The 15,692-nt window shown below is 51.4% G+C and overlaps 1 protein-coding gene across 1 annotated transcript in view; it reads right to left on the bottom strand.

Annotated features, from left to right (window-relative positions):
* The window catches only part of LRRC42 (leucine rich repeat containing 42), a 173,592-nt gene that overhangs the window by 54,664 nt on the left and 103,236 nt on the right, over window positions 1-15,692 (bottom strand). The window contains exon 5 of the mRNA XM_086952500.1: window positions 117-205. Within this exon, the coding sequence (XP_086808626.1) occupies window positions 117-205 (89 nt within the window). The remainder of the gene's footprint in view (window positions 1-116; window positions 206-15,692) is intronic.

Here is a 15,692-nt window from a genome sequence, read left to right as displayed (position 1 = left end):
AGCATCAGGTTGCTTGTTGTTAGGTATGAAATGTCCAGTGTCGAAATGGAGGTTTGCTTTTTCACAACATACAATACTGAACGAGTGAAAGAATAAAAATCTGATATTTGCCTTACCGTAACACCGGAGTTTGAGATATCCAAACAGTTAAGTTTCTTAAAACACAAAAGAAACGCCGCCCCTTTGTCTGTTAAATCGGGGTTGCCTGGAATGTAAAAATACGTTGACTATTTAAACACAGATCAAGATACAAATGTCACTAAATGTGCGCTCATGAGTGAGTACACTTCACATGCAATAAACATGTATGTTTCAATCTTTTTTTGTAAACAGATTTTATTGTTGTCCACATTCGAAAAAAAAATGCAAGGCACAAACCGCCATCATGCCCACGCAGGGGCCCATGAGATTAGGAGCATTACATACAAAGCCTAGCCCGGTGAAGGGGCAACAATTAACCGTGATTTAGGACACCCTTGGAAGATGCACCGTAAGTCCAGAAAAAGCATCGCTCGGGCTGCCAGGGTCAAGTCTCAGCAAAGTCCAGGAGGATGAGCCCCCCAATGCCATGGCACTTCATACTACCCCCTTGTAGGCATGGCCCGCTCAACCACTACGTTCTAGCCATCCCAGCGCGAGCCTTGGCCCTTCTCGCGTTCCCAGAGCGCCAGGACCGCTAATAGTGGACAGTTTAACCCAAAACCATGAACCCCAGAACCCTCAACCCTCCTCCCCCCCCTTCCCCCAAACTCCCCCCCCCCCCCAGCCCCCCAGTGGTGTAAGTACTCTAGAGTGTGGGGTCGTCCCTCGAGGACTGTGTACTGCATCTACAACTGGAACAAGTGTAAGGCCCTGATCGTAGAGGGGGACACTGCAGATGGGAGGCCCTTAGAGAGGAACGAGGCCAGTGGCCCCCATCGGTATGTGAAGTTCTTGAAGTCCTCACGTGAAATGTCGGACATGCGTTCCAGACTGAGCAGTTGCCACAGGCGGGAGTGCCATAATGACAGCGCTGGCGCCTCCTTCTGTTTCCAGGCTTTGGCAATGGATAGTTTAGCTGCCCCCAAACACAACCACATGATCCTTTTATCCGCCCTGGTTTGGTGTTCTAACTGGGGGTCCCGAAGGCCCAGAAGGGCTTCTGCCATCGTAATCGGGACCGGATACCCCAAAATGGATTTCACCTGAGCAAGGATCTCCTCCCAGAACGGCCTGATGGTGGGGCAGTCCCACCATATGTGTTGGAAGTCGCCCAGTAGTCCGCACCCCCTCCAACACCTATCGGATGTCCCTGTGTAGATCTTAGCCAGTCTAGTGGGGTACAGGTACCAGTCTGCCATTACCTTTATGTGTGCCTCCCTCAGTTTCGTGGAGCGATTAAAACGGAATATATCTGCCCACAGGTGCTTCCAATCCTCCTCCCCAATGTCCCGGTGCGCCATACCCTCCCACCATGCCATGTAGCGCGGCCGCGGTGCAGTCTCGGCAGAGAGTAAGAGCTTATACAGTGTCGAGATTGCTCCCTTCATGGACTTGGCCTTGAGCAGGAATAACTCGAGCGGAGTAAGCGGTCTGGTGGCACCTTCCCTAACCTGTGGGCTCAGGGCCCAGTGAAGGAGTTGTGCGTGGCAATACCTTTCCCCGTCCCACACCCCATACTCCCTCTTGCAGTTGTCAAAAGTGAGTGGGTCATAGTTGTGGAACAGATGCGTGAGTGCGAGACAACCCCCCGACCTCCAGGCATCGAAAGGCCCCTCTCGGCGTGCCGGAGGGAAGGAAGAGGTGAAATGGATCGGGGTGAGCGGCGACGGGAAGGATGTCCAGCCCTCCCTCTCAGCCACAGTGTCCCACACTCTTAAGGTGGTGCGCGTTGGGGTGCTGATGTACGCATTAAGGGGCCTGTCATTCTTAGCTCGCCAAACCAGATCCCAGATTGTTCTGCCCGCCACGCTGCGGTCCATGTGGAGCCAGTGTTTCTCCGACTCCATCTGCGCCCACTCAACCAGGATGCGCAATTGAGCTGCCTTATAATAGAGACGAAGGTCTGGGAGCCCTGCCCCCCCTCACGCTGCGGACGCCTTAGCATGGAAAAGGAGAAGCGTGCCCTTCCCCCCTGCCATACAAACTTCAGGAGCATGGTCTTAAGACGCGTAAAGAAATCCTCCTCCAGCTCTATAGGAAGTGCCTGGAACAGATAGAGTAGTTTAGGGAGGAGGGTCATTTTGACAGCGTGTATGCGACCCAGCCAGGAGAGGAAGAGCGGCTTCCAGCGAGAGAGTTCTCGTCGGAGTCGGGTGATGAGCCCAGGGAAGTTGGCCGAATATAAATGACTGATCTTGGGAGTCAATTGGACCCCCAGGTACTGTAACGCGGAGGGCGCCCAGTGGAGTGGGGATAGCGCTCTGAGCTGCGAGGCCTCAGTTGGAGAAAGAGTCAGGTTGAGAATGGAGGACTTGGTCAGGTTGACCCTAAAGCCTGCTACACCCTCGAAGGAGACGAGTACCTCCTGCAAGTGTGGTAGGGAACCAAGCGGATTGGACAGAGAAAGGAGAACATCGTCCGCAAGGAGCGAGATTTTGTGGGCCTTGCCAGTAAAGGGTAGACCCTCTATTTCCTGATCGCTATAGCCAGGGGTTCTATGCTAAGGGCGAAGAGTAAAGGGGACAGGGGGCAACCCTGCCTCGTCCCTCTGGAGTGGCCAAAGGGGGCCGATTGCACCCCATTAATGGAGACCCTAGAGCGCGGGTGTCTATAGTTGGCCTGGAGCATGGTAATAAAGTGAGGGGAGAATCCAAATCGCTGCAACGTGGACCACAGGAAGTTCCAGTCCACGCGGTTGAACGCTTTTTCAGCATCGAGCCCAATCAACACTGCAGAGATTTTGAATCTGTTGGCCTTCTCTATTAGGTGGATAATGCGTCTAGTGTTGTCGTGAGTTTGCCTCCCCTTGATGAAGCCAGACTGGTCGGGGTGGATGATAAGGGGCATAAGGTCGCCCAGTCTTGTGGCCAGGATGGAGGAGTAGAGTTTGGCATCCACGTTAAGGAGGGCAATTGGCCTATATGAGGCACAGAGAGAGGGATCCTTGCCTGGCTTGGGGATGACTGAGATCACCGCCTCACACATGGAGACCGTGGAAGTGCCCTCCGAGGCCATACAATTGAACAGGCGGACCAGGTGGGGCGCAATCTCAGTGGTGAAGGCCTTATAAAAGGCTGCTGTGTAACCATCTGTCCCCAGAGCTTTGTGAGCCTTAAGGGATTTGATCGCCGCTAGCACTTCCTCTAGTGTGATAGGGGCTACTAGGAGGTCGTTCCACTCCGGGGACACTTGAGGGACGGGTAGGTTTCTCAAGAAGGCGCCCTGACAGTCCGCGTCCGGAGTGTCCGCCGTATACAGGGACCCATAGAACTCCCCAAAAAGATCAGCCTTGTCCTCATCCCTGTGCTGCAGGTCCCCTGCACTATCCTGTATGCCCCCGGTATATTCCCTCTCTCTCTTATCCTTTAACTGTCTGGCCAGATGTTTCCCCACCTTGTCCCCCTGTGTGTAGGCTAGGCTGCGCAATTTGAGAAGGGTAAACTCCGCTCTATTGTTGTATATGGCTCGTAATTTACCTCTAAGGGCCGTGAGCGCTCTCTGTGTCTGTCTGGTGGGGGTCTGCTTATGTGTCTGCTCGATCTTTGACAGTTCCCGCTCCAGGCCTTCTCTCGAGCGCGCTGTTTATTAAGGGCCGAGTTAAGCGCAATGCATTTACCCCTAATGACTGCCTTGAACGTGTCCCACGTGTTGTATACCGAGGTCTCCTCCGGGTTATTGAGGGAGAAGAATTCCCCGATGGCCTCCCTAAGTTGCATGCACGATTCCTTGTCCCTCACTAGCACTTCCGGGAAGTACCACTGCGTTGGTTTAGGGGCACAACCCAGCCAGGTCAAACAGATAGTATACATCCCATGGTCTGAGACAGAGATGGGGAGGATCTTTGCGTCCTGTAGAGAACCCCGGAGGGACTGGCTAAGGAATATGTAGTCTAGGTGTGAGTAGGTGTGGTGCACGTGGGAGTAAAATGAAAAGTCTGGTGTGTCCGGGTGCGCCACCCGCCAACTATCTAGGAGTCCCATGTCTTCCATCCGTGATTGAATAGAGTCCGGAAATATGCCCAAGTCCGCTCTCCTAGTGTGGGTACTATCTAGTGTTGGGTGCCAAACCAGGTTGAAATCCCCCAAAAGCAGAACAGGCCCCTCTGCAAAATCTGTCACTTTGCCCAGTAATGCAAGCAAGAAACTCTTCTGACCCGTGTTGGGGGCATAAACTGACACCAGTGTGCACACCTTACCCTTCAGACGGCCCTTGACCATAATCCACCTCCCCTCTCTCTCACTCTGGGTGCACGCAGGCTCAAACTGTGCGGCCGGACTAAACATCAGTGCTACCCCTTTCTGCTTAGTGGCCGCAGAGGCTTTATATATAAGAGGATATTTCTTGTGTTTGAGGCGATGGTCCTCCGACTTCAGGAGGTGTGTTTCCTGCAGCGCAACAATATCTAAGTGTTGGTCTAGCACATACTTCCACACTTTTTGGCGCTTCTGTGGGGAGTTAAGGCCCTTAACATTCCATGTCCCAATTGTTATAGGCATTTGGGGATAGATCCGGACCAACCCGCCATAGTCGCCCTCCCCGGCCACACCCCCCCGCCCCCGCCAGGCGATCTCCACCATCCGCGCTTCCCCTCCCCACAATCCACCTTTGCCGTCAGAGGCGCCGGGACAGCCCTCCATGGTCACACTGGCAATATTGCACCGGTACGGGCCCTTGGCCTCCCCCCACTCCATAGACAGCAGTAGGCCCCGAGAACCACCCTGTAGCAGCACCTCACCACACATCCCCCCCCCCAAACCCCCCCCCCCCAACAAAGAAACAAAACAATTAACCCAAACTGGAGGGCCAATGTCCGGGCCAGAACTCCCAACCCCATCCTACCAGTTCAGAACTGCAGTCAAATAGTACTTGTAGTGGGTATTGGGCAGTGGCGGCTCGACGGTTCGAGACTCCCCGCCCTTCTCCCCATCCCTCGCGATGCAGGTTTCTATGTAGAACCCCCTTACCGGACCTCATGTAGCAGCACCCGTGTCTTTGGAGACTTCTTGGATCGCCGCTGCTTTCTCCAGCTTCACAGTTTTCAGGTCAGGCTTGAGCTGTGTCCGTGCTGAGCGTCCGCACCGAACTCTCTGCCAGCCATCGCTCGTCGCTTGAGAGGAAGTGGCCGGGGACCCCGTTGCGCCTCCCGTCCCCTCTTGGCCGAGTTGAGGCTCCTCGCACGGGATTCCCAGCACTGAGCAAGTGTCTTTGAAGGAACGCAACTGATGGAGGGTCCCATTCCAGCGGAAGATGAGTCTAAAGGGGTGTCCCCAGGAATATTGGACCCCTTCGTTGCGCAGGAACGTGGTGGCGGGTTTGAAGGCTCTTCTCTTTTGCAATGTGATCACTGAGAGGTCCTGAAAGAGCTTCAGAGCGTGGCCCTGGTAGTGAAAGGGCTGTTTGAGGCGTGCCGCCTTCAATATGCGTTCCTTTAAGGCGTAGTCGGGCAGAAAAGCCAGGATGTCAGGTGGAGGCCCCTGTGATCTACGGGCCGGGCCCAACCGATGTGCCCTATCGATGCGGATCTCGAAGTCGTCCCCCACCTCTAGGACAGCCCGGAACAAGCCCTGGAGATAGCATGCAACATCTCCCCCCTCCGCCGAGGAGGGCACGTTCCGAACCCTAATGTTATTCCGCCTGGAGCGGTTCTCTAGATCCTCTGTATGGGACTGGAGGTCGGTTTGCTGATCATTGAGCCGAACAATTTCCTGCCGGAGGAATTCCACTTCTTCACTCCTAGCTTGTCCGGAAAGCTCGTTAGCTGGCACTCGTTCCCCCAGGTCATCCACATCGCGGCGTAGCTCCCGGTACTCCCCCGCCATGTCTTGTCAGAGGTATTGAATGTCCTCCTTGAGCGAGTTGAAAAGCGCCTCCATGAAAGCCTTGGTCGCCGGGGCTTCTCCACCTTCCCGATCTGCGCTCTTAGTCTGGGGCCCCTGAGTCTGTTTGTCTGGGCTCTTTTCGGGTTTGGGATTCCCTTTCGACAGCAGGTCCGTGATGGTGCGGTTCCCCTTGCGGTTGTTGACCGCCATCTTCCCTCGCTCCAGCCACCACCGCCCGGGCCTCCTCCTTCGCGTCAGGTATGCGGGCTATCCGGCGGGAGCTGATGGAGTGCCAGGAGCCCAGTTCGACCAGAGACCCCGGCGAGCCCGCTGTAGGGTACGCTCCTAGACCAGCGTCCTCCCCAGTGGCCCCCTCAGAAGCTCATGGCCCGCTGTGTTCGCCGCTCTCTTGGGGGCCGGGGGATTCTCCTCAAGGTGTGGGGCAGGGTCCGTTGGTGACCTGGGGTGCCTCTCCTTTCCGTGCGTCCGCTGCCTGTCCCCTCACCCCGAACTATGGGGCCCTGATCTCGAGTGTTGGGGAGCGATCCACGTCCTCCGTCTGCTCACGATGCTGCCCAGAGTCTAGCCGCCCAGCCCGGAGGTGCCACAGTGGCGAGGCGCCCGATGTCGTCGAGGGGGGCCCCCTCCTGTCGTAGCGCCAGTTATGCCCCCGTCCAGCTCTGCCAGCAACTCTCCTTAGGGTCAATGGGACTCCACAAGGGACTACTGCGGGCCCAGACTCCCTCCCGCTCTCCGGAGGCCCCCGGCGTTGCAGCTCCCTCGCCCTCACTGTCGCAGGCAGCCTCACCTCAGGCCTCCAGGCCACGTGTGTCAGACTGTGCAGGCCCGGACTCGCGGTCGGCATGTAGGCCGCGGCCGGGGCCTTTCCTGGCGGCTCCCGCCGGGTCCCGAAGAGCCTCCCTCGGCCAAAAGCTCACTGTGGATCGCGAGGTCCGGCCGGCCCCCTTCCGCGCCGCCAGCACTCCACCTTCCGCAGCAGCTCCGCTGTTCCTCCAGGCGCGCTCCCTCCGCCAGGCACAGGGCCTCAGCCGGGGCCTTTCCCAGGAGTCCTCGGCCGGGCAGTCCGGCACCCGCCTGTGCGGGCCGCTCACTCCCTGCTCGGGCGCCGCTCCAGTGCTCAGGCGCGGTGGGTCCCCCTGGGTGCCCAAGGCCGCTCCGACGCCCTCCGCCGGGGCTGTGGGGCCGACGCCGCTCTCCCGGTCCCGCTCTCTGCGCGGGAGTCGGGCCGCTCTCCGTCCCTCCCGAGCCGGCGCCGCCTTTCAGGTCAATTGGGGCTCTCCACCTTCATCCGGCGGCCGATGTGCCGTCCATGGGCTGTCCCCTACTCTTGGGGACGACGGTCCGGGTCCGGCTACAGGACGAAAGAGCGGCTTAGGTAGGGCCTGGGGGTTCAGGACGGGAAGCCTCCGGATTTCACGTCTGCCTAAGCCGCCATCTTGGCCACCGTATGTTTCAATCTTATTTAAATATTGGACTTGAGTCAGAAGCTTTGTAAACAGCTGAATTTCCTCGCAGGCTCGGATGGGGATGCCTGGCCCTAAGATGGCTGCCGCTTAGGACCTCGAGTGATCCTTGAGTTCACTTGAAGCTGTTTCTGCCCCCTTTTAACTCGCTTATTAACTCGAAGGTGAGGCCCCTGCTCACTGGGTCACTCAAACAGATGAAAGCACCTCCCGATCTGCCCAACAGAACGCATAGAATTGAGCTCCTTCAAGCTATGATCTATGCCTGACTGAAAATGGCTGACGCCAATCCACCTCGGCATTAAGAAAGTGGCATTTAACCAGCCGCCAGGTTTAAGACTACACTTGGTCACCAAGCCAAATGCCCATGCAGCCCAAGGGCATACCCAGGACGCCCGACCAAGCGTGACCCCCCCCACATTTCCCATCTTGATGACAATTTAGGCCAGTCCCCCCGAAGATTTCCGGACCCTTCGATGGCGATCAACAAGGACCAACAAAGACCACCCTCCGCTCTGCTCCAACGACTCTAGCGACTCCTGGCCCACTCTAAGGTACCAGACCAGCCCCAACCCCCCTGCCGCAACCACTCCTATACCTTAGTCCACTCCGTACCCCCCTCAACTTGCCCCTAGCCTATATCTTAGTCCACTCCGTATCCCCCTTTACTTGCCCCTAGCCCCTCGCAACCTCACCTATAACATAGTCCACTCTGTGCCCCCCCACTTCTTGCTCCACGTCGCATTCTCCCCCTCAGCAATCACCACTATACCTTAGTCTACTCTTTGCCCCCTTAATTGCAGCTCCCATAAGTAGGGTGGAACCCCAAGCGCCCACCAATCATTCATCGTGGCCAGTTTCCTAAAGTCGACACTAACAGTCCAAGGGAGTCCTGCCTCCTATCAAGAACTCGTCCCGTCCCGCCTACATAATACGCAATATCACCAGGCAAACCAATTTCCGCCGAACCACCCATGTCGATCCACATGAAACCGCACAGCGCAAATGCCTTCGCTATTAACTTCCCACCTAACCTCTCACCTAAAGCGAGAAGAAAATCACAAACACAATCTAATCAGAGAACACCCAGAAACGCTACTTGTAGACATGTACCACTGCTACTCCAAAGGGCAGGTGAAGATTGATTTCATCTTTCACACAGATAGACCCGAGAGCTGGAACACCACTCCAAGAACGCAACTTCACATATCTAAAACGCCTCACATAGCTGTAAACTGACGATCTCTCTTCCCAACCAGGCAAATAGAAAAGGTAATACATCAGTGACCATTTATGCAAATGGCACAGTTCTGATACAGGCCAACAACGAGAACTTGGAGGCCTTTGACTCGCTCTTCCCTACGCTTTGCGCCACTCATCTACACACTCTTCATCTCGCTCCACCCCAGCCCCCCTCCCCGATCAACCGGCCCCCTTCAGGAGAAGCAATTATTTACTTCCACTCCCCGATGAGGCCTCCCAATCCCCCCCAGAAACTCCTCCCACTCCTCCGTCCCCACGAATCGTGACAAGGAGCATCAGTCCCCACAGCCCCCTCAATCCTATCCTCCACAACATTACTCCATCATCCCACGGGTTTCGTCCACTGACCCCTTTCTTTTACCTGAAGAGCAATCTTCACCGTCCCCTCAATTTCATCTTCCTCAACAGCACAACATCATCCCTCAGGCTCGGTCTACCAACCGCCCCATCACTCCTCCAGAATCATTGAGGAAGATTTAGAGTTCGACTAAACCCCCCTACCAAGGGTCGCGAACAGACACAGATGGGCTGCCCCATCCAGCATTAGACCTCACAAGTCGACCCTGCCCCCCACCCCACGAGATGTCCCAACCCAAAACTGCACACCACCAGCCCCGGAAGACATAGCGCACCGGCTGGATCTACTAGAAAGCCAACTAGAAATTATATTCAGAGGCCATGATGAAATCCTTCCAACCTAGACAAGGCGAGAAAGCCCCAACATTCCCAACTAATGGCTTCCTATCCGTCTGAGTCTACACCCCTAAAACTCCAATTCGAGACTGCTCTCGCCCGCGGGAACAGTCTGTTGAGGCCCACTAAAACCGACGATATGATCCGACCTCAATCTCTCACAGGAATCAAAGCCCCCACGTCTGGAGCTCAGAGCCACTCTAACAAGGATGTGGAGACCCAAAAACAAAAAGACCATCCAGAACGAAAGCAGCAATGTCCGCTGAAGAAGCTATGGACCTAGCCTTCACTTATGACTAACCTTTCCCAATTTCCACTAACTCCAATATCCAAGTGATCACTGGCTTCGGAAGAGACCCCCCTCTTGTGAAAACCGCAAGACCCCCTCCCTCTCTCACCTCCATACCGAGGGCCCCATTAAGAAAGCATCTGAACAAAAGTAATCCAGCAACTGACTGCATGCTCATTAACTGCAGATCCGCCCCCAAGCACACAACGGAATTAGCTGAAACCATCCTCTCTCAGGACCTAGACATTACGTGCATCACGGAGACTTGGCTAAATGAGACCTTCCCCCCCTATCTAGACATGCTGGTACCCCCAGGTTTCACCATCATCAACAAAGACAGAAAAGGTCAACGCCGGGGTGGTGTAGCCATCATCCATAAAGATGACATTGCTGTAATGGACACATGCAAATATAGCTCTTTTGAATGTCTATCTGTCATCATCAAGACTAAGGATAACCGCACTCTAGTTGTTCACCTTCTCTATCACCCACCTAGCAACTCCCCCACTTTTGGTGAACACCTACCCGACCTGATTGCCCACTGTGCTCTCAAAGGCACTAACTTCATAATCCTGGGTGATCTCAACTTACGTTGGAACGAATCCAACAACACACTAATTGAATCTCTCAATAATCTCCTTTGTGACAATAACCTTTCCCAACACTGCTCTGAAGAAACCCACAACAAAGGGGAGACCCTGGATGCCATCATTGCCCATCGAGACGCAATCACGATCGACAACATCCTCCCAGTGGACTGGTCGGATCATCACATGATCTTATTCCACATCAACCAAAGAGTCCTATCCCTGCCTCCTGCTCAAGATCCCCCCAAATGGTCAAGAAATCTCAACCAGATCCCCCTGGACATCATGGAGGATAGTCTCAAGTTGCTCCTACCCAATGACAAAGATCTCTCCACAAATGACCTCACCTCGCTCTGTAACACGAATATGGGATCCCTTCTTGACCAACTAGCACCCTTGAAACTAAGAAAAAAAAGAGAGCAATTCCATCCAGATCCTGGTTCGACTCCGACACTAACAAAGAAAGGATACAACTAAGAGCCGCAGAAAGACGCTGGAGGAGCTTACCCACTACCTGCTATCGTGACAAACTCAGATCTATCCGATCTGCTCTGGAGAGCGCAAAAAACAGACCTAAGGAACTCTTCAGTATTATTAGACAGAAAACCTCCGAACCAGATACTTCCTTGGAGCAGGCCCCCAAAGAACGATGCAACAACTTCGCAAACTTCTTTGATGATAAGATCTCAAGATCAAGCACTCTCTGGTCACCAACTGCTCCCCCCCCCCCCCCCCCCCCCCCACAGCAGACACTGTGGGGTGCTCGGTAGCGCCCCCCTCCCCTCCCACTACTAAACCCTGGTCTCTCTTTCAGCCCATTCTAGAAGAAGAGATAGTCAAACTTATCGCCAACTCTAAACCTTCATCTCACACCCTTGAACCCCTTCCGGCTCAACTCACCAAAAAACTGAATCTCTCCCTTGCCCCACTGTGGTGCAGGATTATCAACAGCTCCCTAAAAACTGGAGTAGTTCCAGATGGTCTGAAAGTGGGACAAGTCACTCCACTACTAAAAAAACGAGGCCTGGACAGAAATGACTTAAATAACTTCAGACCAGTCTCTAACCTTCCTCTTCTCTCCAAAATCCTAGAAAGATGTGTTTTCCACCAACTAACTCAGCACTTGGACAATAGCAGCCTACTCGACTCACATCAATCGGTATTCAGGAAAGGGTGCAGCACAGAAACTGCAATCCTCAACGCAATTGATGACTTACACAAATCACTGGACTCAGACCATTGTTACCTCCTCATTCTCCTAGACCTATCGGCGGCATTTGACACGGTCGATCACAATCTCCTCCACAAAGCTCTGGAAGAAAGGGCCGGATTCGACGACGTGGTCCTCAACTGCTGGTCCTCAACTGGTTCTCCTCATTCTTGCACAACCGCTCCCAAAGAATCAAAATCAGAAGCTTTGAATCCGACCTCCACCCAATCAAGAGGGGAGTACCTCAAGGTTCAGTGCTCTCCCCCCAACTCTTCAACATGTACATGGTTCCCCTCACCACCCGACTCAGAAAAGCTAACATGCCCTTTCGCCTCTACGCTGATGACACACAACTCTACTTGGAAATCTCCTCTCCCAGAGACATCCATAGACTCAATGAAACACTAAATGATGTCCAACGTTGGCTGTCAAGCAACCAATTAAAGCTTAACCCAGACAAAACCGAACTACTCCTCATCTCGAACAAAGAAGAGAACCCACAAATGATTGAATGGTTAAAAGATATCAATGCGCTTAATGGGAACCTCACCTTGGCTGACTCCGTTAAATCATTAGGCATCACGCTAGACTCCAAACTTGACTTGACCAAACACATTAAGATTTCGGCAAAGAGTGTCTTCCTTAACTTGAAACTACTACACAAAATTAAACCTTTCATTTCATCCAAAGATCTGAAACAAGCCACCAAGTATTGGTGTTGTCACTACTTGACTATGGAAATGCAATCCTCTCGGGAATAGCCAGAACTCACCTTGTCCCTCTGAAAACAACCCTCAATGCGGCTGCCAGAATGGTCACTGGAATAAAGAAATGTGATCACATCTCTCCGGCACTAAAAGACCTCAAGTGGCTACCTATAGAAATGCGGTCGAACGTTAGAACAGCCTGCCTCACACACAAAGCCCTTCACACAGGCAAACCCGAATATCTGGCGTCCAAACTGAGAAAAGCGGGTCAGAACAGGACTCTTAGAAGCTCTAACACCCTACTTCTCATCCCGCTAAAAGCACGAAAACAAAAAACTGAAGCCAGGTCCTTTGCGGGAAATGCTCCCAAAATATGGAACTCTATTCCCCCCCCCTCATCAGAACTATTCCTTCCTTCACTAAATTCAAAAGCCAGCTCAAAATCCTTTTCCTCGACCACTCCCTATCGAACAGATAGGAACAGCCCGGAGTGTTTAAAACGCCACTGTTCTCTTCTCCGATGCGGTTTGTCAAGACCTTGTGTTTTTTGTAACACGTCCGCACCCTCTCTACTAAGACTCGTACCCTGAATGTCTTGCTGTCTGTATTATGTTTGCTTTCTTTTGCACTGCTCTGTACTTGTTGTGAAGCGCTCAGATACCTTCCGGTCAGGCTAGCGCTATATAAAACTTCATAAATAATTATAACTAAATTGAGGTTCCTTTCATGCAGAGTTTTAAGTTGTAGGTTCAATACTTGTAACAACGGTCTTTTCTTTACATTATGTTCTTATTTTATATTCTACACAGCTTTCAAAATGCAGAAATTACATGAATCAGTTAAAAACGTGTCCACTGCTGAACGATTAAATAGGAGAAAATAAATTCCAAGAATGTTCGGTGATTTTCGAATCTGAAGATGATTAATCAGATGATCAAGAAATAAAAATTCTATAAATTTAGTATCATAGATTGTACAATTTGAGTGCATTCCCATTCTATATTATTTGTTAACATAAGCATGATCTTCAGTAACCAAAATGTCATGATAGAATTTTATGTTTGAAAATGCTCTGATTACTTAACGATAATCTTCATTAATCCGATTCTTCCTTCCTCATCCCAATACTTACTCTATGAGTGAATGTACCCATTCACCCTTGACTTTCCACCACTTTCTAAGCTTTTTCGTTTGTTTGTATTATTGAGATAAAGATTCTACACATAAAGCACCTCTCCCACCTTAACACTTCCTGTTCTTTACAAAGCCCTTGACTAGAGGCTGATTAAAGCAGCAACGTGGGAGGAAGGGTCGTAAGTATTCGAGGATCGGAGTAGTGAAGATTCCCAGTAAGTAATCAAAGCATTAAAACCTCATTTCCTTCCTCGTCCCACCACTTACACTATGAGGTCTGCCCAAGCAAAAAACTCCATCAGCTCAGAGATAACAATTGGACTGTAAAGAGGAGAAAATAATTTAATTGCCATTGATTTAAGGGTTCTAATTTTCATAAACAAAATGAACATTTTTAGTTTCATAATATCATCATAAAATAGTACACCAATCCCATCCTAAAACCCAGGTGATCCAGGCAGTTATGAATTATATTAGAACCTGGAGTCCAAAGGCCAAATAAAAAAACCACAATAAGATACAACCTGTAATGGAGATTGTAAACGGAGAAAACTTACTTGTAAACTGGAATCTACCACAATCCTGATATGGAGAGAAACTAACTGACCTCATTCAGATCCTCCCTTAACAATATCGTCTCAAGACAGCCTGGAAATCTAGAGCTCCATTCGGAAAACCAAATTGATTCCCTATTTAACATGAACACCTAATCAACACAGCTAAGTGCAGCCAGGAACCCCTGAGGTCAAGAAACTCACAGGCCTCAGCTTCCCTAGTACCCAAGACAACAGGCACATGTCGCCTTGCCCGGCACTGAGCGTTAAGGAGAGGGACATAAGATCCTACAACACAATCCAGAAAACATGTGGACACAGAAATTAACCAACTACTGCTCTCTCAAAGAAAAATCTGTGCAGTAATTTAAAAATGGCTGTTTCGCCACCAAGCATTAAGAAGACCAAAAGTGATAACTGGAATTATTACAGGATAAGTTTCTGATTGAAAATCATGTAGAGAACTAGAGACCAAAAGAACTCTATTCAGGAAGCACATACTGACAAACACCAGATCGACAGCTTAAATAGTTAAACGGAAAGGGTGTCAGGAAGTAAAAGAACATACCACGGATGAGCAAAAGACAAAGAAGATAACACTCCTAAATCCATTGTAGACATCCAAGGATGAAAATCCTGGACTCCCTATCAGACTGCCATTTTCAAGAATCAAAAAGGGGACGTCACCAGGAAAAAGACAACCGAAAGATATGTGCTCATAATCCTGCTGAAGGCAATGGCTTAGAAAGTAAATGGAACTAGTATCCCTCAGTTTTCGGCAATATCAAGGAATGTAGTAACCAACCAATACATACTACATGTCCACGAAGTCGCGGCAACACCCGTACTAATGATTGTTGAACACCTGAAACAGACTGTGAAGAAAGTCCTCCTTAAATATCGAACACCTCATCTGAATGGAAAAGAAATCATTGGTCAGACTTCCAAAGTCCTTAGTCTCTGAATGGATGTTGAAGAGAAGTGGGGGGATGCTGTCACCGGAGGTGACGTCAAGACAGGAAGTGACGTCACGAAAGGTGCTCTCCGATCTCGTCCCAAAGATGCCAGAGTTAAGTCCAGCTGATTCTCCAGCTGTGAAGGTGTATTAACTTCTACACATGTTGTAGACCTAGATCCAGGACGAAGACTCTGCTTGTGTAGAAGAGTCATCGGGGCTCGAGTCGGGGTACCACGCTGGTAGACGGCGTCCCCCCACTTATTTTACCGGGGGGACGCTGTCCCCCCTGCCAAACAGCTGGACTTAACTCTGGCATCTTTGGGACGAGATCGGAGAGCACCTTTCGTGACGTCACTTCCTGTCTTGACGTCACCTCCGGTGACAGCATCCCCCCACTTCTCTTCTTAGGACTCGTGCCCTAAGAGTTATAGACAGGCAAATACTCTGAACCACTAGAAGCAGTGCCCCATCAAAATCCTCAAATGACGGCAGGAGCTGTTAAGGCGTAGAGGAAGCATGTTAAAAAAACATCTGTGATTTGGGCCATCCATCATAGAAGGCAGAGCTGAGCTGCTGAATCACTCTTGAAGATACCCAAAGAAATAACCTTGGACAGAAGCCCACCTCAAACATCATACCAAAGGATCTTCAAGGCACTGTGCCCTCAGAATATCCCGGAATACGATTTGTGATCCCGATTCAAGGACGGACTGGAAGATGAAAAAGGCTTTATAATGGAGAGAAATGGACTACTGAACCTACTTGTCTGATACTAACAACCTTCCACGAGGCTAAAAAGGGCTCATCTTCGGGAATTCTACCCATACCTACGTTTTGATGAGATAAAGGCAGA

This window comes from Lissotriton vulgaris, chromosome 1_1, assembly GCF_964263255.1.
Source record: "Lissotriton vulgaris chromosome 1_1, aLisVul1.2, whole genome shotgun sequence".
In the NCBI taxonomy this organism is placed as follows: Eukaryota; Metazoa; Chordata; class Amphibia; order Caudata; family Salamandridae; genus Lissotriton; species Lissotriton vulgaris.
Note: the sequence above shows the minus strand (reverse complement) of the source record. Positions and strands in the feature narration are given on the sequence as shown.